The sequence below is a fragment of the Hydra vulgaris genome, chromosome 11 (genome assembly GCF_038396675.1).
Source record: "Hydra vulgaris chromosome 11, alternate assembly HydraT2T_AEP".
Classification (NCBI taxonomy): domain Eukaryota; kingdom Metazoa; phylum Cnidaria; class Hydrozoa; order Anthoathecata; family Hydridae; genus Hydra; species Hydra vulgaris.
Window position 1 is genome coordinate 45,046,017 of NC_088930.1, and position 25,215 is coordinate 45,071,231.

Consider the following 25,215-nt stretch of genomic DNA (forward strand, 5'->3'; position numbering starts at 1 on the left):
TTTATTTTAGAAACTTTGCATGCATGCAATATTGATGACTTAGATTTAGATAACAAATTTAATACCAATTTTACAACTCATTTTTAATTATGTATATGTATATATATATATACATATATATATACATTATGTATATATATATATATATATATATATATATATATATATATATATATATATATGTATATATATATATACACAGTGCCGGCTGGTGGCATGTGCGAAGTTTGCACACAGACGGCAAATTTTAAGATCAACAGTAAATGAAAAATTTCAGTTTCTTGAAAATTTTCTCCTAGATATCATTAAATAAAGTAAATTTAATAAGCTCCTTTAATTTATAAAAGGGCTCTTAAAATTTGCAAATAGGCCCTCTAATATCGCTGGGGCCTCCCCAATTGGGGGAGGGGTATGTAGGGTAGCTTAGTCACACACTAGAACAAACAAAAGTTTGGAGTTTGCACAATGTTTGTAAGAGTCAAAACTCAAACATCTATATATATATATATATATATATATATATATATATATATATATATATATATATATATATATATATATATATATATATATATATATATATATATATATATATATATATATATATATATATATATATCAGAAGTGTACCCAGGATTTTTTAGATATTTGGGTTTTGACTCTTACAAACATTGTGAAAACTCCAAACTTTCGTTTGTTCATGCTTATGTCAAATGAGAATGTTTTGCAAAGAATTACGTTGATTGGAGCTTGGAAGCAAAAAAGCACTAATTTTTGGGCCTACTCAGCCCTTAACATGGGAGTTAAGGGCTGAAATCAACAAATTTTAAATTTCATGCAGTAGTCTCGTAATGTTCTTGTATATATATATATATATATATATATATATATATATATATATATATATATATATATATATATATATATATATATATATATATATATATATATATATATATATATATATATATATATATATATATATATATGAATAATGTTAATTTAAAACATTTTTATTTTTTAAATAATGTTAAAAGTTCTGTTCTAATATGGCCTCTGATGAAGAGTTTGAAAGTTTTGAAATTACAGATTTTGATTTGGAAAGTGAGCTTTATCCTGGTCAACATAAGAAACAAACAAAAGAACAGGCAATATACGGTGTATGGGCAAATTCTGATGATGAAAATGATGGTCACATGCAAAGAAAATCAAGGAAGAAATTTGAAGTTTCTGATTATGTTGATCCAATGGGATTTGTCAGTGGAGGATTGTTTAATGAAAAAGATAATAGTAAGTATTATAAGTTAACAGTCATGTTTAACTGCATGAATCTTTTCATGCACACATTTTTATGGACACATAGATTCACTCATAAGTTTATGGATAAACACATTTTTAAAGTATAGTAAAAAAAAAAGACGAATTATAAAGAAATAAAATAAAAAATAACTGTTTAATTTGTAATAGTGTTAATAAAAATTAATTTGATTTTTACAAGTAAATTCTTTGATTTTGTAAACATAACCAGATTGAGCATAATTGCAGATTTGCAACAACTTGTATATATAATATATAGATAAAGTCTATAGATAAAATCTACATAGTTAAATGTTTCAGAAAATTAATTTGTTCGAAAATTGTTAATTACAAAAATTTTGCAAATTGTTAATTACAAAAACATGATTTACAGTTTTTTAGTTTTAAAATATAAGGTGGTGTATGGGTTTCGTGATTTAAATATATGTTGATATAAATAGATATATACTATTTAAATTTCTATTTTTATTAGCATTTTTTATAAAGTAAATTTATTAATCATTTTTGTTGTTAAATTTTTTTTTAAAGAACAGACTAATTTTTGAAAAGTTTACATATTTGGTATTTCAACAGAATAAAAATGTGATCAATTGTCTTACTATAATTGGCTATCAAAAAGTATTCACTAGCATTAATATTCACTAGCATTTTGGACCCATTAGCATTATGTGTCTTGGTACAACTTTGAATGCTAAATCGTTTTTCTATAAAAAAAAGACTTAACTAATTACCTAAGCACATTAATAACTATATAACATAAGTATCTCTATCTTGACATATATGCAAAAAATTTCTTCCTTTGTTTTAATGTTTATTACAATTTTAAGTTTTTTAAAAACTCTCTCCATTTTGTTTGTAAAAGTATCAGGCCTTGTTTAAAAGCATTGCGCATAGAGCGATTTAAGTGTGCCTTAAGCAATTTTATGTAAGCAGTAAGCGATTTTGGTTAAGCGGCTTTTTATCATTTTTTAACTTTTAAATTATTTAATAAGCGTTAAGATAAAAAAAAAAACTCAAATAAAATTAAAAGTTTATTTTTATTTTGTTTTTATTTTATTGTAGGGTCAAATCATTGTATTTCAACCAATGGCTTGTGGGGTACCATCTCTGATTTTCCTGATTTTTACATATCATTATCTAAATGATGTAAATAGGTTAAATGTGCAATTTCAGAGTTCTAAGTGCAACGGTTTAGAAATTATAGCCTTACAAACACTCTCAGGTAGCCCCCTTTGGTTCCTCGAATGGTAAAAATAGACAACTTTAAGGCCTTATAACTTTTTTCTAACTTTCAGCAAGTGGCTCATTTTTTCTAGAACTATTTTCTAGATATTTCTGTCTTAAAATTTGTGATTTTCATTAGCTTGTATCATGTTAGAAAAAAACTACAGCCTCCTAAACTTTGGAAAAATTCTGAAAAATGCTAAATAAAGGCAAAATGAAGTTAACCGTAGTATTTTTCTATTCATCAACAAGTCCTTACATGTTAGTTTTCTAATTAGCTACAATGGTCTACAACTAATTGGCAAAATATAAGCAGATTGTTACATTTTAGAAATCAGTTTTATCTAAAAATATATAGTCCACTTTACTAAAAAGTCCCATTTTCAGCCATTTGGGGATGGCTCGTAAATTTTTCTAACACTTTGTATTGATTTGATATTAACAGCAAATAAGGCCATTAGATCTAACTATATAAAAATGTAAACATCATAAACTTGTCATGTTCACAACAAAAATGGCAGCATTTTTTATTAACCCTATTTTTCAATTATCAGGGCTGAATAGTGTTATTGGAAACCAGTGCCCCTCCAACCTGCTTTCTGGCCCATGTGAGGGATGTAACCCACTATCCTTAATTTGTTTTACAAAATTTTATATAATTGCTATAAAAACCATTTCTAGCCCAGCATTGTTGTTTATGTGAAAAGCATAGTTATCTTTTTTACAAAATTCTTGTATTCTCCCTTAATAATGGCAATACATAATAATGTAGTTGAAAACAATTATATATGATAATTCATTTCATCCTTTTTTTAATAAGATAAGAGTAAAACCCTCTAGTGTTTTTGAGCTCAGGGTCATGTAACGTGGCAATAATGTCACTAACTGGATACCAATGGATATCTGTGGTTGTTGGATACTTGAAAAAATTGCCTGCTTTTTGTAAACAGCTAATACAAACTGTGTCACCTTTAAGATCAGTTATCTTTCCAGGAAAGAATTCACCAAAATAATTCACTAATACCCAATCATTAATATTGATATCAGTATTCGTCGATTTTTGTGTATTAATGCAAGTATCTTCCAGCATGTGAAAAGAGTCAAATGTACTGCTCATTGATGTTACATAAGCTTTTAAACAGCATGATTGAGGTGAGAAATAATGGTATGAGCGAGTACCTTTGATGGCAGGAACATTCTCAAATCGTTTAGCAAGCACTTCATGTGTAATAGCAGCTGTTTCGGTTTCAGAAATGTAGATAAATCTGAAAAAGAGTTAACATAAATCATAATTCTATTTCCAAATATGTATTTAGTAAGGTCTTGTTATAAGGAATCCTTTTCTATACTATTTGATTTTTTATAACTAAACATTCATACGTTATTTTTATTATTTTTGTTTAAATGCCTATTATGATATAGGATACTAGACATCAATTATTTGAAAAAATATCATAACCTAAATGTACATACACTTTGACAATAGCATGATATATACCTGATGTTTTTAATTTTTTCTTTAGCAACTAAGAACATGTCCCTCGGTGTCAAAATTTGATTGGCAATTGGCCTTTGAAGGGATAGGTTATGAATAACTCTTTTCACTGTACCACCTATTCCATCACATGCACTTTTTCCATGTGCAGTCCCAAAAAAATGCCAGTCTGCTTTTAGTCCATAGTCTTTTTCATGATAACACAGGTTTTTCAAATTAAACCTAAAATACAATAAGAAAAAAACCTATTCAGTTAAAGATTATCAATTTTGTATCCAATTTCAAAAACATCATTTCAAGGGCTGAAAATAGTTTGTCTAGAATAGGTAATTGTTATCAAAATTTTTAAAAAATATTGTGATATGAAAATTTAACCTATTTTTATACTGGCTGCTTGCACCATCAGTGAAATAATTGATCTTCTGAACTTGTGGATATTCCTCTTTCAGAATTGGTATGATTTTGGAAACATAACTGAAAACTGCCTCAGTATTGTGAATTAGATTGTCAGATATAACACAATAACATTTGCTTTCTGGTGATTGGTTTCCATTTAAAGATTACACATATATGACAAATGGATGGAGAGTTGCTTGATTTTTGGAAAAATAGGATGACTGAACTTCATCTTGTATAATAAATTTTCAGCAAAATCCATTTGCATAATACATTCATTTGGCTTTATGTTTTCTTTGAGCTGGTTTAAAAAGAATGTCGGCGATTTGCTGACATAATGATGTTTTGTGAGGTTATATAACTTGTCTGTTAACTCTTCTAGAAACTCATCAGGACTTTTAACTATAGTTTCCAAGGAGCATCTATCAGTCTTCAACCATTGCTTATAAGTTATTTCATTTGCTGAATAGGGGATTCAGCAAATGAAATAACAGTTCATTTAACTTTTTTTCTCTTTTTTCCAGGACACTTCTCACACTCATGAAACATACATGGTTTATTTTCTATTGAACATACAGCTAAGGCCATCAGATCTTTTGACTTAATTTCATTTTTTAATGATTTAACCATAAGATTTGGATTTTGATGGTCAATACAAACACAGACTGTGTGCGTGCCAGATTTTCCTGCAACAATACAATGTTGTGGCCTTAAAAGAGCAAATGATGTCAGTCCCACCTTTACTACACCATTAAATTTTGATTCTTCTAACCATTTCTGGTAAAGTTCTGAAAGATTGCATAGTCTGAGTCGTTTCTGAATGTGCTGTCTACCATCAACTGTCTTTATGCTAATGTAATCCTTTGCTCCTGGCAATAACCTGCTGTTACTATCATCCTCATAAAAGTTGACAATTTGATTTACAACTTCAGTAGTCAATTTTTTAGGGTTTCTTATGTCTGTTGATCTCTCACCAAGGATTCCTTTAACATCCCGCAAAGCTCTAGCTTGCTTCACCATATGTTGTGCTGTTTTAAATTCATTTATTGTTTCCTGAATAGTCAAATGGACTGGAGCTAAAGTGAGCAATTTTATTTTTTGTGAAATATTGATCTCATTACGAAACTTTTGTTTAAGCTGTTCTACAATAAAATCTAAAGAGGAACTTTTGAGCATACTAATTTGAAGCTCATCTCGTTCAGATGCATTCAATGATTCAGTTAGCAACTTAACTTTCTTTTTTATTTTATTGTCTATTTGTAGCATACTCATGCTGGATGATCTTTTAATAGGAGACACACCAAATTTAACAAGACAAGGATTTATAGTATCAATTTGTGTGACAGAGTTATCAGGTGATATGTAATCTGGATCATGTCTCTTGTCAACTTCTTCAACATTCTTGATTTTTCTTGCACAACCAAAACATATTTTTTTCCCAGGAATTAAATTAGAGTCCAGTTGATTATGCTCCAGAGTGACAGTTGTCAGGTTTCCTTTAACAATCTTTAAATGAATTGAGAACGGGTCACAACATGATTTATGGTATGTTGAATTGTAATTAATAAATTGTAACCTATGGTGAGTGCAAACTGTATGCAAATGAATATTTCTTATTCCAGTTCTTAAGGTCAGCAGGTATTTATCTTTATTTACTATTTCTGAAATTTCAGACTGACTGCAGTATGTATTTTTATGACAATCTAACTTTAGTTCAATACCAATAGAACAAGTATTCATGTTTATCTAATAAATTTAATTAAGATGAAATATTATTGAACCTTCTTATGTATAATTTTCTATGAAGTTATATAGGAGAAGTAAGTTCAATAATGATTTGATTACACACATATATATATATATATATATATATATATATATATATATATATATATATATATATATATATATATATATATATATATATATATATATATATGTATAAATATATATATATATATATATATATATATATATATATATATATATATATATATATATATTTATGTATGTATGTATGTATGTATGTATGTATGTATGTATGTATGTATGTATGTATGTATGTATGTATGTATGTATGTATGTATGTATGTATGTATGTATGTATGTATGTATGTATAGATGCATACATACATACATACATACATACATACATACATACATACATACATACATACATACATACATACATACATACATACATACATACATACATACATACATAAGATCCAACAATTAAAAACACATACAAATAATGTAATGAAAAAAATGGAAACAAACTGCAATAGCAAAGTTTATTGAACAGAAAAATATCAAGGTAAGTTATTTTGAGTTATAAATGCTTATATATTTACATTTGCAAAAGGGTATATTATATAGAATCATTGCATTTTTAGATAAATAGTTAAAATTAACTAATAAAATTGAAACTCATACTTTGTTAAAAAACTTATTTAAACAAAACATTAAATCAATATTGTAATGGCTTGATTACAATATTGATTTCCTACTATTGCCTTGAATTATTAGCAATTCAATCAACTATAAAAAAATCATCATAATAAAGATTAAATCGCAATTTTATGATTAACTAAATTTTTTTTTGAGTGTCACCTTTCAAAAATAATGCAGGCTCTATATAGTTATTACCCCTTTAGTTGTGCTCCTATCCGGTATAAAGTCCAGATCAGGAAGAAAGTAACCAACCATATCTCTTTTTTTTTAAGAAATAACTTATGATAGGCTACATCCCTCACATGGGCCAGAAAGCAGGTTGGAGGGGCACTGGTTTCCAATAACACTATTCAGCCCTGATAATTGAAATATAGGGTTAATAAAAAATGCTGCCATTTTTGTTGTGAACATGACAAGTTTATGATGTTTACATTTTTATATAGTTAGATCTAATGGCCTTATTTGCTGTTAATATCAGATCAATACAAAGTGTTAGAAAAATTTACGAGCCATCCCCAAATGGCTGAAAATGGGACTTTTTAGTAAAGTGGACTATATATTTTTAGATAAAATTGATTTCTAAAATGTAACAATCTGCTTATATTTTGCCAATTTGTTGTAGACCATTGTAGCTAATTAGAAAACTAACATGTAAGGACTTGTTGATGAATAGAAAAATACTACGGTTAACTTCATTTTGCCTTTATTTAGCATTTTTCAGAATTTTTCCAAAGTTTAGGAGGCTGTAGTTTTTTTCTAACATGATACAAGCTAATGAAAATCACAAATTTTAAGACAGAAATATCTAGAAAATAGTTCTAGAAAAAATGAGCCACTTGCTGAAAGTTAGAAAAAAGTTATAAGGCCTTAAAGTTGTCTATTTTTACCATTCGAGGAACCGAGGGGGGCTACCTGAGAGTGTTTGTAAGGCTATAATTTCTAAACCGTTGCACTTAGAACTCTGAAATTGCGCATTTAACCTATTTACATCATTTAGATAATGATATGTAAAAATCAGGAAAATTAGAGATGGTACCCCACAAAGTTTTCTTGAAATTGGTTGAAATATAATGATCTGACCCTGTAATGATTGATTTTTTAAGCTTGAAGCAAAGATCATAAAAACATGATTTAGTTCTAATAAAAAATATAAAATTTAATTTAAAACTAATTTAATAAAATTATATAATTTTATTCTGATAAAAAAAATATATAATTTAATTTAGAATAGATTTAAACATACATTTAAGTTTATTAAAATTTAAGTTAATGCTTGGGTTTAACTTAACTGTCAAATTTATTTAAAAATAGCACTAAACAGGGGTGTAGAGTCGGAGTCGCTAAACAAAATCGTGACTCTAACTCCAAAAGTAAAACTTCTTGGTATTGCACATGCATGTACAAAATATTCAAATAACCTTTTATTCATACTAAACCTCAAAGAATTTTTCAAAATTTTTGCTTTAAAGTTGGAGTCGGAATCGTACTCTGAAAATTTCAATGACTGGATTTGGAGTCAGTACTTTTTTTTTATAACTCCACACTTCTGTTAATAAATATTATTCAATATTGAAATTTTATTTGCTCTAAAAAAAATTAGCTCATTTTTATCGCAATTATTTTTCTTCTTCCTAAACATTTTTTTTTGCACTCAAAATTAAATTTTAAAGAAACGAGTGCATCAAAAATTTGCACAAAGCATAAGTTAAACTTTTTTTTTGTAACACAAGTTAAATTGCAGCAATTATTTTATACAGTATTATATACAGCGATATAATTTTAATAATAAACAAATAAACTTTTGATAAATAAAGTAAATAAATTAATGTAATTTTCTTATTTGTTACTCGCTAATTTTTATTAAATAAAAATTCATTTGTAGTTGCAAAGCCGCAGTTAGAAATTAAGGAAATAATCATTTTAAAAATTCAAAAATTTAACATATTTTAATTCATTTATGCAAATGTCGAAAAAAAGATTAATTTAATTATTTAATATTAAAAAAAAAAATTAAAGAAAATAAACATTCCCTTATAGTAATAGTAAAAAAGCCTTTAAATAACATTTAACTCATTTTGCAGTAATTAATATTATTGCAGTAATTTAAAAAAGTTAATGTCTTTAAAAAATAAAAAAATAAAGAGAATTTTATGACGTCAAAAATCGCGTTAAGCTAATGCATTAAGCGTTTTTTATTTAAAAACAAAGCCTGTAGTATATTATATCTTCATATATCAGCAATATAACTTATAAAATGTTTTAATTTATATTTTAGAAAAACTGAAAAGGTTTAAAAAAATTAATATGCAAGGGACAGTATTTGAAGACTTATGTTGTACTTCGAAAGTGCAGCAAGCTAATCATTTCAGCCACTAAGACACACTAAACTGTTGATTTTTAACACTATTTAAAAAAAACAAAAGACCGAAAATAACTTTATATAACGGCAAATAAATGCTTTAATTCATAATTAAGGAGATTTTGCTGCAATGCAATTTTTAAATAAAAGTAAAACTTAATAAAAGTAAAAATCTATAAAACTTCAAAAATGTTTTATTTTTTATTTCAAAAAAATCAAAAAAGATTAAAAAAAAAAATGATAATAATGTGGAGGAGCAAGGATTTGAACCTTGGTATTTTACTTCACAGTGCTGCAACCTAACCACTTCAGCCACTAAGACGTATTGTTCAATGAAAATTTCAAAACTATTTAATAAACATAAGATTTTTAAAACAAATAAATATATAGTCATAAATCAAAGTTTAGGAGATATTGGTGCAACGCAATTTTAAAGTAAAAGTAAAACTGTAAAACTGTACCTTTTTGTAACGTTTTCCAGTTTTGTTGAGATCGTCATGGAAGATGTCTAGTTTGCACTTGCGGGTGAGTTTAAATATTAGATTTTGGATCAAGCAAACTTTTTCTTATCTGTAGTAATGGGTTTATTGAGTTGCAAGGTATACTTTGTGTCAATATTACTATTGTCAGCAATTTCAATACTTGAGTGAGAAAGTTTACTATCTCCTAATGGTGCTAAGTCTTTAATGGGTACAGTAGGTTCTTGTTCGTTCGGAAATTTAATGTTAGCATACTAAGGTTCTGCTTCTATTAGATCAGCTTCTTCTACTCAGGGATCATATTTACTGGATTGAATATGTTTTTTTTAAACTTTTCCTTGTTCTAACAACCAAGTTGGGGTAGATTGTCTCTTTTTAGATCTCCGCAGAAAATTAAAGAACCTCTCATGAGGTGTTGCACTTATTGCAGTGCAAAGTAAAAAGTGAATTGTGTGTAAAGCATCCTGTAGCACAGTTTCCCAGTTTTCGACAGGTAACTTTTTTGATTAGAAAACTAATGTTATTGGTTTCAAAATTATTCCATTAAAGCGCTCTACTTGTCCATTTCCTCTGGGATTATAAAACATTGTTCTGCTCATGGCAACTTCTCTGGTATGCAAGAAAGTACATCCTTCTGATATTATAGAGCTGCCTGTCAGAATGAACATAAGCAGGCATCCCAAACAAATAGGACATATTCTTAAAGTATTTTAATACTGAAGAAGTATCAGAGCAGGGAAAGGTGAATGCAAATTGGGAGTATTCGGTAATAACTGTAAAGATATAACAATTTTTAGTTGAAGTGGGCTTTTAAAATCTATTTTAAGGTATTCTAATGGTTGGGTTATTTGTATAAGCTCAGCAATAGGTGGTTTGTATAATCAAGGTTTCGGTTCACAACAGGTAATGCACTTGTTTACAACAGTTTTAATTTCTTCTATAGAGTATGTTAGATTCTGACTGTAGAATCATCCTTGTAACAAGGATAAACCTTAGTACATGTTAAATTTTATTTTATGATAGCGTCATTTTTTATGTTTAATTTTTTTGTTTGTTTTGTTATAAGGATTTTATCAAAAATATGAAAAAGCATTAGTTATTACAAACTTTAAATGAAGTCTTAGAGTTAATTTTTTTGTAGTTGAATAAAAAACTATTATAAATTTTTTAAATATTTTAAAGGTGTTTAGATACCCTCGTTATCAAGAATAAATATACTTGATATATAATGAAGTTATCTAAACTCCCTTGATATATAGTATTGAAAAATTAATAACAGAGTTGTATCTATTATTACAAGTATTTATGCTTGAAGCAATATAACTCTTCTCAATATAACTATTCTTGATATAACTTTTCTCAATATAATTCTTCTCAATATAGCTCTTGCAATATCTTTATTTATATTTTGTAAGTTTTATTTTGCAAAAAATAATAGTTTAGAAAAATTTGTTATAACTGTTACATCATGTAATTAACAGATTGTGCGATATCAAAAAAGGGGAAAACATAAGTTTCCTTATAATTTAAAAAAAAAGGTGTATGTTTAACTTTTTTGTAATAAGGCACATGAAAGCGTAACAGTATATATTTTTTAATAAATGGTACTTGGAAACTTAAATCTTTGTTTGTCAGAAAAAAAGCGCTGGTAATGTAATTAACTTGAGTTTTATTTTTTGCAGCTTTTAGGCTTTGTTTTCAATATTACTCATTTCATGTAAGACTTGTTTTTTACAGACTTACTAAAGGGATGTGGCTGAAAAAAATGTCCACCCTAAGTAGTGTTAATTTATTTGATTCAACATTTGAAAAATACGACAGATGTTGCACATACTACAACAAACTTTTGAAAGAATAAAAAGTAAATTAATACTTGACCTTGAGTTAAATACAGAGTCTTCATTACACAATTGCACGCATTAACTTCTTGGCCAAACTAACTTGCAGGTAACCAAGAAATTAACTTAATTAAAATAAATATTTGTGTATATGTATGCACATGACTATATATTAACATTATATACATTTATATTAGTATTAGTATTAGTATTAGTTTCTGCTGTGACTGGTATTGCTACCAGTGAGTGTGATTTTATACACACTTTGACAGCTGAGTCTTGTGATGGTTTGACTCCCATCGATCAAGTCTTGCTTTAAATGAATTTATTGAAGTAGCTTTGACAACAGTTTCTGGCAGTGCATTCCAGTAATTTGCAGCTCGATTAAGTAAAATGTTTTCTCTGTATTTATGTTTCGAAAAGTCTTTTGAATATTTTAGGATATGGCCACGAGTACAATTTGATTTAAAGGAATGATTTTCTGTAAATTCAATTTTATCGTAACCATTGAAAATTTTATACAGTTGTATTATGTCCCCTCGTTGTCTTCTTTTAACAAGTGAGGGCATTCTAAGACAAGCTAGTCGATCTTCATAGCATAATTTACTGATTTGAGGTATTAATTTAGTGGCACGACGTTGTACTTTTTCTAAAATGACAATATCTTGTTTTTGATAAGGAGCCCATACGGGTACAGCAAACTCAAGAAGTGGTCGGATGAAAGTAAGATAAAGAGATTTTAGCAGTTCTGCATCAAATTGAACAAACGATTTCTTTATAATGCCCAGCATGCGATTTGCTTTGCTTGCACTCGATAATACCTGATTTTTCCATTTCAAGTTATCTGAAAAAATCACTCCTAGGTCTCTTTCAGAATCCGATGTATTGAGTTTACAACTATTTATATAAAATGGATATCGTTTATTTTTAAAGCCATAGTGCATAACTAAACACTTTTCAATATTAAAATTAAGTAACCAGTCTTGTGTCCAAGCATATGCAGAGTTCAAGTCGCATTGAAGTTTATTATGTAACTCATCAGAAGAACTAATTGACATGATTTTGGTGTCATCAGCATACAATTTTGAAGTATTTTTTAGAGACTCAGGAAGATCATTTATATAGAGTATAAACAGTAGTGGACCCAATATTGAGCCTTGAGGAACTCCACTGTACACCTCGGCCCAAGTTGAAACATAATCTCCCATAACGACTCTCTGCCTTCTATTAGACAGGAAAGCTTGAAACCAATTAAGTGCCAGGCCATTAATACCATATGCTTTAAGTTTCGAGATAAGCCTTTGATGTGGAACAGTATCAAATGCTTTTGCAAAATCAAGTAAAACTACATCAACAGGAATTCCTTGATCAACGTTTCTTGTAATATAATCTAGAGTTTCAAGTAAATTGGTCGTGCATGACCTGTTTTTAACAAACCCGTGCTGTTCATTAGCTATAATATTATTTTCGTGAAGATATTTTTCTAACTTGTTTTTTATTATTCTTTGAAGCATTTTAAAAATAATACAAGGAAGTGATATAGGTCTATAATTCCCAGAATCAGTTTTGTCACCTTTTTTATATAGTGCAGTTATATTTGCTGAACTAAATTGATTTGGTAGTTGAGTTTTTTCTATTGACTCCATAAAAATTAGTGTGAGAGGAAGAGCAAAAGCAGTAGCACAGTTTTTTAAGATATATGGATGTAATTTGTCAACTCCATATGCTTTGTTTTGATCAAGATTTTTAAGCCTTTCAAGAACATCATCATAATGAATATCTTCAGGAATTAAATTAAAGGTGGTATCATTTATTCTTGTTTTAAAAAATGGAATGCAATTTTTACTTTCTTTTACAAAAATGTTTTGGAAGTTTATATTCAGTAGATCAGCGATTTTTTTAGGATCGTGAATTATTTCACCACTTGGTTGCCTCAGAGCTTTTATAGAGTCTTTTACATATTGTTGAGAATTCATATATCTATATAATAATTTTGGGTTCTTTTTAGCTTTATCAACAATCATTAACTCATACTTTCGTCTTGCTATGGAAATTTCAATTGAAACTCTTTTTGACAATTGTTTATAATTACTACAAAGATTTGAGCTTTTCCATTTACTTGAACAATTTATGTATCTTAAATTCTGCTTTTTTCTAATGAGTGAGATTAGGTCTTTGTTTAGCCACATTTTCCTAGATGATGTATTTATAGGTACATATAAGTTACATGCTTCTTCAGTATAATAAATTAACTCATCATACATTTCTTGAACACTTTTGGTATGAAAACACTGAAGCCAATCAACATTTGTAAGGAAATCTCCAATACTATTATAATCAGCTTTTCTATATACAAATTTATTTTCCTCTGTATTTACATTCTTTGTTTTACTTTTAAAAATAAAATCAAAACATAGTATCAAATGACCTCTGGTTATGTTTCCTAAAACAAATTTTCTATCGATGGCACTTATATTTGCTGACTGAGTGGTGAATATTAAATCTAAAATGTTTACGGTAGATTTATTTGTTGTTTGATATGTTGGTAAATTTACATGCTGATATAAGTAATTGTCATTTATTATTCGATAGAAATCATGCTCAATGCCTGATGGTCTTTTAATAGAGTTTATAGATCCATTGGACCAACTTATCTCAGGAAAATTAAAATCTCCAACTATAATTAGATCTTTAAAATCTTTTAGGTCAACATATTCTCTTGCAGTTTTAAATACATTTTCAATATCCGTCATATTCATGAAATCACAAGGTCTATAAATGCATCCAAAGAGATATTTATCATGGCCAAACTGGACAACAGCCCAGACATGCTCTATTTGACTCAATGTAAATGCATTGTCATTAAGTTCATATGAAATTATTTTGGAATCAATATAAATACATACACCTCCACCTCGACGACCATCACATCTGTCTTTTTTATATAAACAGTAACCATCCAAATTGCAGAGAGAAGTAGATTTGAACCATGTTTCAGTAATGCTAATAATTGTAGGATTGTAAGTTGCAACTACTAGTTTAAACTCATCAAATTTGTTGTCAAGAGATGTGGCATTTAGGTACATGCAATTTATTTTTTCAATATTACTCATAGATAACAGACGATTAGCCTTACTGCCTAAATTCGATTGGTTTCTTTTTAAATTTTTGGATCTGATTTCCACGGATACCATACCAAAAGGGGTCCGTCTCCTTAAGGGCATTATTAAGTTTATTTCGTTCTGTTCTGAGTATGAAATCCTGTTGACGTTCAGCATCTGTTAAATCTGGAGATATGTAGATATTTTTAAAACTTGGAAGCAATTTTAATTTTTTGGATGAAATTAGTTTTTTGTTTCGTAGATTGGAATCAGCCAAGTTAACCAACAACGGACCTGGCTTGTCGGAAATTTTACTTCTTAATCGTCTCACATTTTCAAAATTTATGTCTTGAACTCCAATTTCTGTAAATATTTCCAACACTTTCGCTTTAATTTCAACTACTTTATCGTCTAAAGAAACTTTATCAGATTCTGACACTCCATAAGTAATAATATATTTAGCTCTCTTTTTACGTTCATTTAATTCATTTATAGTAGAATTTGCTATTATAAGTTGATCGTTTGGTTTTTTAACTTGTTTCCCTGATTTTTGAACTTGAATCCAATCATTTGTGCTTGATTGTTTGACTAAAGAACTAGTTTGCGCAATGTTAAATTTCAATTGATTTATTAATTCTACATTAACTACTTTTTCTGACTCTAAAAGTTGCAAGCGCTCATATTTTTGTTTTTCGTTTTTCTCTATATTATTTATTCTATCAGAAAGTGATAACAGAAACTGTGAAATTTTGCCACACCACTCATGCAATATTTTCGAGGTTGCAGAATGGTTTCCTTGTCCAAAGGCTGGCCAATTTTCTTCTGCCAAAAATTGACAGTCCATTATTTGATGTAGGAGGGCTACCACTCTTTACAGTGGATTACCTCCTGGTCGAGAATTATTTGTATATCTTATTAACACAACTTATTACACAGGGACTAAAAAGTTTCAGTATGTGTTTTTTTCCGTTTTTATATATAAATGAAATACATCTATATTTTAAGAACTACATATATATATATATATATATATATATATATATATATATATATATATATATATATATATATATATATATATATATATATATATATATATATATATATATATATATATATATATTTATATATTTAGATCAAATATATAGTTATGTCTTCAAAATTGGGATCTGGTGCCGAAATCATGTACTATATATGTATATACACATATATATATATATATATATATATATATATATATATATATATATATATATATATATATATATATATATATATATGTATAAATTAGTAAAAAAAAGTCAGGAGGTTCATCAGGAAGAATCAGGAAGATTCTTCTTGATGAACCTACTGATGGAGAAACACTGTGTAGAAGAAAGAAAAAAATTAGATAAGTGTTTTTACTAATTTATTATTGCTCTGTTCTTTAAGAACATTGAGCACTCTCTTTGTAGAATACATTAACATAATTTATATATTTATGTTTATATATATATATATATGTATATATATATATATATATATATATATATATAGTATATATGTTACTGTTACCCACAGTACCAGGAATTAGCTAAATGCTAATGTTTATAATATATTTAATATTGCAACTCTGAGTTTCATGTGTTATCACAATCATCAGGCAAGTAGTAAAAGTTTAATTTTGCTACGATTTGTTTAGTGGACATTACGGTTTATATTTGTATTTTAGATCGTTAAGGGACGAAAATTGATTAGTAGTTAGGTTAATAATATTATTAATTTGTTTTTAGTTGGCTAATAATTGTGAAAACATTAGCATTTAGCTAATTCCTGGTACTGCGGGTAACAGTAACATATATACTATATAGCTCTAGTTTATCTATTAAGCACTCTTTCAAGTATACAATATTAATAATGATAATATAAAGATATTTTCTTTATTCATATATATAAACATACATATGTGTGTATATATATATATATATATATATATATATATATATATATATATATATATATATATATATATATATATATATATATATATATATATATATATATATATATATAATATATATATATATATATATATATATATATATAATAAAATTAACTTAACTAAAACTAAAATAAAAAAAATAGAACTATAATAAATAATAAACTATAACGATAACATTATTTAAATTACGTTTGGAATAAATAACTTTGAATCATTTATCTTTACTAATGTTTTTATAATATAATATTTGAAATCCTTTTTTAAATAAAGTAATAACTTACATCTAACCATTGTTTAAATAAATGCACACATTTAAAAGTTTAAAAGAAGATCCTTAACAATTCTTTGCAATAATGCAAACAAAAGAAAAATAATTAAATTGTTTATTTATAAAGTTGATACAATTTTTTTTATTTAAAGGCATTTATAATTAAAAATACATACTTATAAATAAATTTATTAAAGAGACCATCGTTGTTTAAAGTCGTCGAATTTAATATAAAACAAAATTTTATAGAAAATGATTTCTTTTATTTTTATTTTAATTACAAAAAAATCTTATATAGTTAAATGATATAAATAAAAATGTATACAACTTTCATTGATACTTTAATTAAAATCATTAGTTACTTTATTTAAAAGCATTTTGCTAATATAAAAATGTTAGTAAAGATAAACGCGTCAATAATAAAAGTTATTTATTTATAATGTAATTAAAAACCTTTTATTTAGCGCATTTGTTAAAAACTGAGGTCAAATTGTCAAAACAAGATATTATTTGTGTGATCATAAAAAGGCTTGAAATTACACGCCTTCCTGGCCAAGCCTATATATATATATATATATATATATATATATATATATATATATATATATATATATATATATATATATTATATATATATATATATATATATATATATATATATATATAGTGTGTATATATATATATAGTGTGTATATATATATATAGTGTGTATATATATATATATATATATATATATATATATATATATATATATATATATATATATATATATATATATATATATATATATATATATATATATATATATATATATATATATATATATATATATATATATATACACACTGAGGCATATTCGTTTAGAAGCATCAATTTTTTTCTCTTTATCTTAATTTTTTTCTGTATATTGTCAACTGATATGCATGCAAGCTATTGTCAAAATAATTGTTGTGTTGTGGGCTAATAAAAACCACACAAAAATTTTTTCTATGTGTCTTTATTAACATGAGAGTATGTTTGATGTACAAAAGCACATTTTTTAATTGGAATATATCTATAGACGCAATCAGGTTAATAACGGTAATTATTGATTTTTAATCACTTTTACACAAATAAATTGATAAGTTTTAGTGTAATTTGATCTTTTGCTCTGCCAGTATCAATTTTATTGCATTTTACAAAATGCCTAAAGGAAAGTATTTGACAGATGCTGAAAAAATACAAATTAATTTATATCGTGGCTCAGAAATCTCACCAGCACTTTCTATACGAGAAATAGCAAGAAAAATTGAAAGATCTGACCATGTTGTACAAAACTACATTGCAAAAGGTGACAATTACGGTGTAAAAAAAGCAACAAACGGCAACAAAGTATTAACAAATCGGCAAATTAATCGAATTCGCTTCGAAGCAACTAAAAATAAATTGAATGCAACACAAATTAAGGATTAATTATTATTGCCTATCACCTATAAACATGTTGCACATATTCTATGTACAACACCAAACGTAAAGTGGAAGAAACCACAACAAAAACCAATGTTAAAAAAACACCATAAAGTTGCTAGATTACAATTTGCTAAAAACCATATGCAGTGGACTCATGAGTGGCAAAACGTAATATTTTCAGATGAAAAAAAGTTCAATTTAGATGGTCCGGACTCTTACAGTTGTTATTGGCATGATCTAAGAGGAATAAATGACCCACAAACAAAACGAAATTATGGAGGAGGAAGTTTAATGGTTTGGGGTGGATTTTCTTATTCAGGAAAATTGACTCTGTGTTGTGGTTTACCTAAAATGAACTCGATAAAGTATACAGAAATGTAGGATGATGTTCTCATAACTTATATGGATGAAAACATGGACAATAATGCCATATTTCAGCAAGATAATGCTGCAATTCACACATCTAGGCATTCTATGAAATGGTTTAAAGACCACAACATCCCGGTTCTCGAATGGCCAGCTTGTTGCCCGGACTTAAATCCAATCGAGAATGTGTGGGGAATGCTATCAAGAAAAGTTTATGACGCTAAAGCAGCCGGACACCAATTTAAAACTGTTACTGAGTTAAAGTGTAAAATCCTTGAAGCATGGTCCGAGTTGGATCAAACTACACTTCAACGACTAGTGGAGTCAATGAAAGGCAGAATTTTTGAGGTGATCCAGTGTAATGGAGGACATACGCATTACTAATTTCCATCTTTTAATGTCAATAATATGACTGCGTCTATAGATACACTTCGACCAATTTCTATAGGCGCATGTGGATTATGTCTTAAAAACATACTTAACTTTATTTTAATAGTGTATTTTAATAAATTATAAATAAAGTATCAAAAAATAATGAAAAGAAATCAAATTTGAAAAGAGGTCAATCATAAATGAATTAAATTCAAAAGATAGCTGACTATTTTCTATAGACGCAGTTGACATTTTTTAACAAAACTATCAAAAAAAATGTTTTTATCACATTTTGATACTTGATTGGGCCTCCTTTGCGCTGAATTACTTGCTAAATTTGTTTTGCCATACCTCCCACCAAGTTTTCCAGCACTTTTGGCTCCATATCCTCCCAGCATTCTGACACCGCTACTTTTAGCTCTGCCACAGAGTTATATTGCTTCTGGTAAGCATAGATTCGTCTTACAATGATTCACCAGATGTTTTCAACAGGATTCAAATCTAGACTGCGAGCAGGTTACCACATTTGCTCAATTTTTTTAGCTTTAAACCAAGCTTTAGTCTCGTTACTAGAGTGAATGCTGGCGTTGTCTTGTTGAAAAACAAACTTTTTGCGTTGATATTTGTTTTTAAATGGAATCAAACATAATTTTAGCACATCAATGTATTCAGAACTTTTTATTTTGCAAGATGTAAATGCTAAATTTAACTTTCCTGTTGCACAAAACCCAAGCCAAACCATCAAAGATCCACCACCGAAATTCCTTGTCGAAAATTATTAGAGTTCTCCTTCAAATCATGCCAGTAGCCACTAAAAACATCAGACCCATCAAGGTTAAACTTTTTCTCGACCGAAAAAATCACCTGGTATTGAAAAAAAAAAATTCAGCTATTTAGACATCTTACGTATTCATGAGAATTTAACCTAAAATTTCATACTTGTTCCCAATCTTTGTGTCTTTAAGAACTTTCCTAATCGTCTCCTTGCAAACATTTAAACCCAAATCTGACTTAATTGTTGTCAAACTTTTTGATGAATTTGATGCGAGTCGAACAATTCTGCGTTTTTCACGGCCTGAAACCTTATATTTCTTTGGTTCCGCTTTATTGTTGCATAATCTGTTGGATTTTTCAAGAAATTACGGGTAACGTGATCTGATCTCTTCAATCTTCTAGCAATTTCTCGATTCGGATCTTTTTTCTGATGATAAGCCAATATTGGACCTTTTTCAATATCGGTAAGGACCTTTCCTTTCGGCATTTGGTTAAGTTCAACTTGATTTCGACTCACAAAATAAAAAATACTACAGAATATAAGAAATTTGCGACGAAACTCGTAAAAACTTTAGTGCGTCTATAGAAAATTGCCACGTGAATATTAAAAATTTAATTATTTTAATACAATCAAGACAATTAAAAATCAGATGCATAATGAATCATTATTTTCTTACATATACTTATTCAAAAGTACCGTTAGAACAATTTTATTACCACGGTAACACTGTAAATCCGCTAAATTCTAGATGCGTCTATAGAAAATGGTCGCAGTGTATATTCCAATTAAAAAATTTACTTTTGTATATCAAACATACTCTCATGTTAATAAAGACACATAGAAAAAATTTTTTTGTGATTTTTATTAGCCCACAACACTACAATTATTTTGATAATAACTTGCATGTATATCATATATATATATATATATATATATATATATATATATATATATATATTTATATATGTATGTATGTATGTATGTATGTATGTATGTATGTATGTATGTATGTATGTATTTAATCTTAAGATCATATATATATTTATGTCTTCAAAATTGGGATCTTACTTCAAAATTGGGAATTATTTCTTCAATAATTTTTAATACAGTGTTTGAAATATTATTTTTTAGTCACTTGAAAGTGTCAGTAGCTTGAAAGCGTCTGTAGCTTGTTCATTGAATGGGAATGTTGAACACTATAATAATCTGCATACTTTTTCAGAGTAAATAAAAATAGACTTTGAATAGTAGAAGAAGAGACTTATATTTCTTTGTAATGCTCTACTATTTTGTGGAACTGGTAAATTAAGTAGGGGTTCCAACCTCTGGGTCTGGTTTTATGCTATTTTAAGATACAACATACCCAAGTAGATTGATTAAACTAACTGAGATTTCACTTTTGCTGCTGTTAAAATTAAGCTTGTTTTACTTGGCTGTTTTGTATAATTTCTTTAAATTAAAGTTGTGTTCAGCTTGAGTCATACCAGCTACCGTAATATTATTTAAATACGCATAGGTGTTTTTTAAAGAGTTCCCATTTATAATTTGTGAATTTTTTGTTGAAAAACAACAACTGCATTTGTTTGCAACTGCAAATGAGTAAAATGATACAGTTTGCCATCAGCTTCAAATGCTGTATTTGGCTTGTCTTCTGGTAGGAGTGGGATTTGATGATAAGCGCTTGTAAGATCAAGAGTACTGAAAAAATGGTATAATTCATTAGTCTAAAATGGTTAATCTAATTCATTATTCTAAAATGGTTATCTATTCTGCGTAGAGAGTCAATGTATGTGAATTTGTTTATTATTTGGGAATAATCAACACACATTCGTTTTTTGTGTCTTTTATTTGTTGTAATTACTATTTGTACCCTTTAAGACAAGTTACTTGGTTCTATAATTTTGTCATTTAGTAATTTCTTAATTTCGGATTAAATGAACAGCTTATTAACATGATTAAATATTTGAGATTTAGTTGCAGTTGGACAACAATCATTAGAAAGGTTTAAAAATAATGTTCGAGGTAATGTTTTCGATTTCTTTAGCCTACTAACTGACAATGGAGGTAATGTTCCTCCAAAAGGTATTGTTATGATTCTATGCTGTTTCATAAAAGCTTGGCCAAGAATAATATTAGCACATAAGTCAGGTAATATTGACAAAATGATATCTTCATACTTCTGATTTTGATAAATCATATTTACTATACAATAGCCTTAGATTTTTAACTTGAAAGATGTCGATGCCATTAATGTGCTCTTAAAGTTTTTTGTATATGGGATTTGATACTAATTAAAAATGTATTTGTTGTTAAAGTTGTCTGAGCTTCAAGTATCTTTTAATGCAGGAAATTTTTGCCCAGTTATTTCCACCTTCCAAGTTGCATGTGAGAGGAAATTAGGGGCCCCAGCATTTATCATTGCTAATATATTTTCAGACTCAATAGCAACTAATGATCTATTCAATTGTTTGTGCAAAAACACTAAAAGCTTGTAGTGTTTTTGCACAAACTCTAAGAAGCATGCTTGGGCAAAAGCCAATGTCAATGTGATGATCTTGTTTCCCAGTAGTCTCTGGCATATCATACTTGAGTTTAAACCAGTAATAAATGCATCTCTGATTCATCAAATTAAATATCAGCTGTTATTGCTTTAAAGTTGCAATCTCTTGCTAGGTTTTGGAGAGCTTGAATGAATTTGTCTAGTATTTTTCCGGTTTGTGGTATGCATGTTGCTAATTGATGCCGCGTGAATATTTAGTTTTTTAATCTAACCTACAAGGACATAAGAACTTCAATTGTTCAAGTTTCAATTTTAAAAGTTATTGTATTGGATATGTATTGATAAACACTCGGCAATACTAAGTTTATTAGTATTCTCAGCTCTTCTTCAGATGTCTGAATATAAAAAGAAGTTTTTGAGAATTTCAGTGAATCCATCCTTTGTTTGGCGTTGAAGAATTTGGATTTCAAATCTTTTAGGATGTAAATATTTCTCCGTAAAAATAATTTTAAATTTCAACCAAAACTTTTTTTATTATTTTTTTTTTTTTTTAAAGAAATACAATTAATTGAAAAAATAAAAATAATTGAAATAATAACACATAATTGAAACAATGTTTTACAAATAAATTTATAAACACAAATAATTGAAATAATAACTATTAAGGTTTTATTTATCATGTCACATGTCAATACAATAGAAATTTTAGAATAATAATAATGCAAAAAAGAGAGATATTAATTCATAATAAGTTCATAACATTTATAAATCATTCATAACAGTACTAATTATAAATAATTATTACTGGTTTTTTATTTAATTATATCCAAAATGTGTAAACTTATTAAATATCTTTTTAAAAGTTTAAAAGTTTTTTGTTTAATAATCATTTCGAATGACGATGATAAATGTTTGTAAGCAAATACTTTCAATCACTTATCGTTATGTCAATAATGATGTCATTAAAGTCAATAATGATATCATAAATAATAAATTATTAATACTAATAATAAAATTTATTTTTTTGTCTTTACTGTTATTGTCAAGTTTAAGTTCAAGTCGACAACAATCATATATATATATAACAATATTAACAAACATTTATATATATAACAAACATTTTTCATTCAATTGTTTAAATTATTAACACAATTATGATGCACTATTATAAGTCTATAGTTTGCTTACATATTTTCAATTTTTTCAAAGAGTTGTCTTGATTTTTATTCAAATATGTTATTATTATTTAGCAAATTTGTTCCAATTTTTACAATTGTTTAATAATATCAAACTTGAAAGACTTGTTTTATGCTAAGCATTTAAAATTACTTCAAATATTTAGTCAAATAGAAAATCTGTGTTGCTCTGTTTAAATGTTTTATTTACCAGATTTAACTATAATTTAGATGAACCTGAATACCTATAATTTAGATGAACCTTTAATAAATTTAGGTGAAGCTGACGAGAAAAAAGATGATGAAAAGAATATACCAGTAAAATCAGAGGAGAGAAAAAAAGGTCAACAATTTAGTATTAAAAAATAATAATGCAATTTTATACTAGTTTATTTTTTTAAGCATTTTATACTTTTTTTTTACAGGTTTCAAAAGCAAAACAGTTATAAACAGCAAGTATTACACTTAAAGATAAAAATAAAAAAATTAATATTGTCTTAAAGTATTCTGTAATGTAACGTTTTTTATTGGTATTATATTAAGATTATTGATAATGATATAACGCAAAACTTACTCAGAATCTACTTTGTTAGGAACTTTGGTGCTTGGGAAAAGTATACTACTGGCTTTGGAAGTAAAATGCTTGAAAAGGTAAAATCTAAAATTTTGATTAAAATTATTGCTTTTATTTTGTATTGTAACTTAATTACAGTTTTTATTTTCTTAGATGGGTTATAAAGGCAAAGGTCTTGGAAAACGTGGAGAGGTTAGATGATTTAAACTCTTATGATATTATTCATTAGTTATTAAAAGTTTCAATTGCTAAATATTTGAAAAAAAATTTTTAAAGGGTATAACTGAACCGATTGAAGCATTTAAAAGAGGCGGAAGAGCTGCAATTGGTGCTTATGGTTCTGAAACCAAAAAATCAAGAGAGGTATTCATCATTAGTTGGAGAATCTTATACATACATACATAAATACATACATACATACATACATACATAAATACATACATACATACATACATACATACATACATACATACATACATACATACATACATACATACATACATACATACATACATACATTGCAACTTGGCTGCTATTTTAAATTTAAATAGCAGTAACTTTAATCTGCTTTCAAGTTTTCATTTAATTTTTTATTTCTAGAAAAAGTAAATTTTCAATGGTGATTTAATTTCTCTAGTGTAATTTGATAATATTCCTTCAGGCTGATTTGATAATATTATCATGTATGGAAATAAGTAATAATTTTTTTCTAAGGGTTTTTAACTTTTTAACAACTTTTTTTTTTCTCTAACAATATTGTAGATGGGTAAATTGTGTGTAGATTAATTTCATTTATCTTATGTTCATGAAAAATTTATTTTATCTATTTGTATTACAGGTCCAGGGGCTCTTTCTGGTTATACTGTTACCTCTATAATTTTTTTTCTCCTCTTTAAAAATGATTTTTTCCTTGTTTTTGCTAGTGTTTGTTTATATGTAATACAAGAACAATATCAACTAATAAAAGAATTAGTTGATATTGTTCTTGTATTACATTTTACAATTAAGTTTTTGAAATGCTCTCTTTTTTTGAATTTGTTGGTTTGAATTAATGTTGTGTTTGTGGAATCTTTGGAACTCTTTAGGGCTTTA

At 27.2% G+C, this 25,215-nt stretch overlaps 1 protein-coding gene across 1 annotated transcript in view; it reads left to right on the plus strand.

The window, feature by feature from the left end:
- Positions 1-1,014: 1,014 nt before the first annotated feature.
- The window catches only part of LOC100199563 (tuftelin-interacting protein 11), a 69,035-nt gene continuing 44,834 nt past the window's right edge, over positions 1,015-25,215 (plus strand). The window contains exons 1-6 of the mRNA XM_065808959.1: positions 1,015-1,290; positions 23,827-23,892; positions 23,975-24,005; positions 24,143-24,200; positions 24,277-24,315; positions 24,400-24,486. Of these exons, the coding sequence (XP_065665031.1) occupies positions 1,050-1,290; positions 23,827-23,892; positions 23,975-24,005; positions 24,143-24,200; positions 24,277-24,315; positions 24,400-24,486 (522 nt within the window). The 5' untranslated portion in view covers positions 1,015-1,049. The remainder of the gene's footprint in view (positions 1,291-23,826; positions 23,893-23,974; positions 24,006-24,142; positions 24,201-24,276; positions 24,316-24,399; positions 24,487-25,215) is intronic.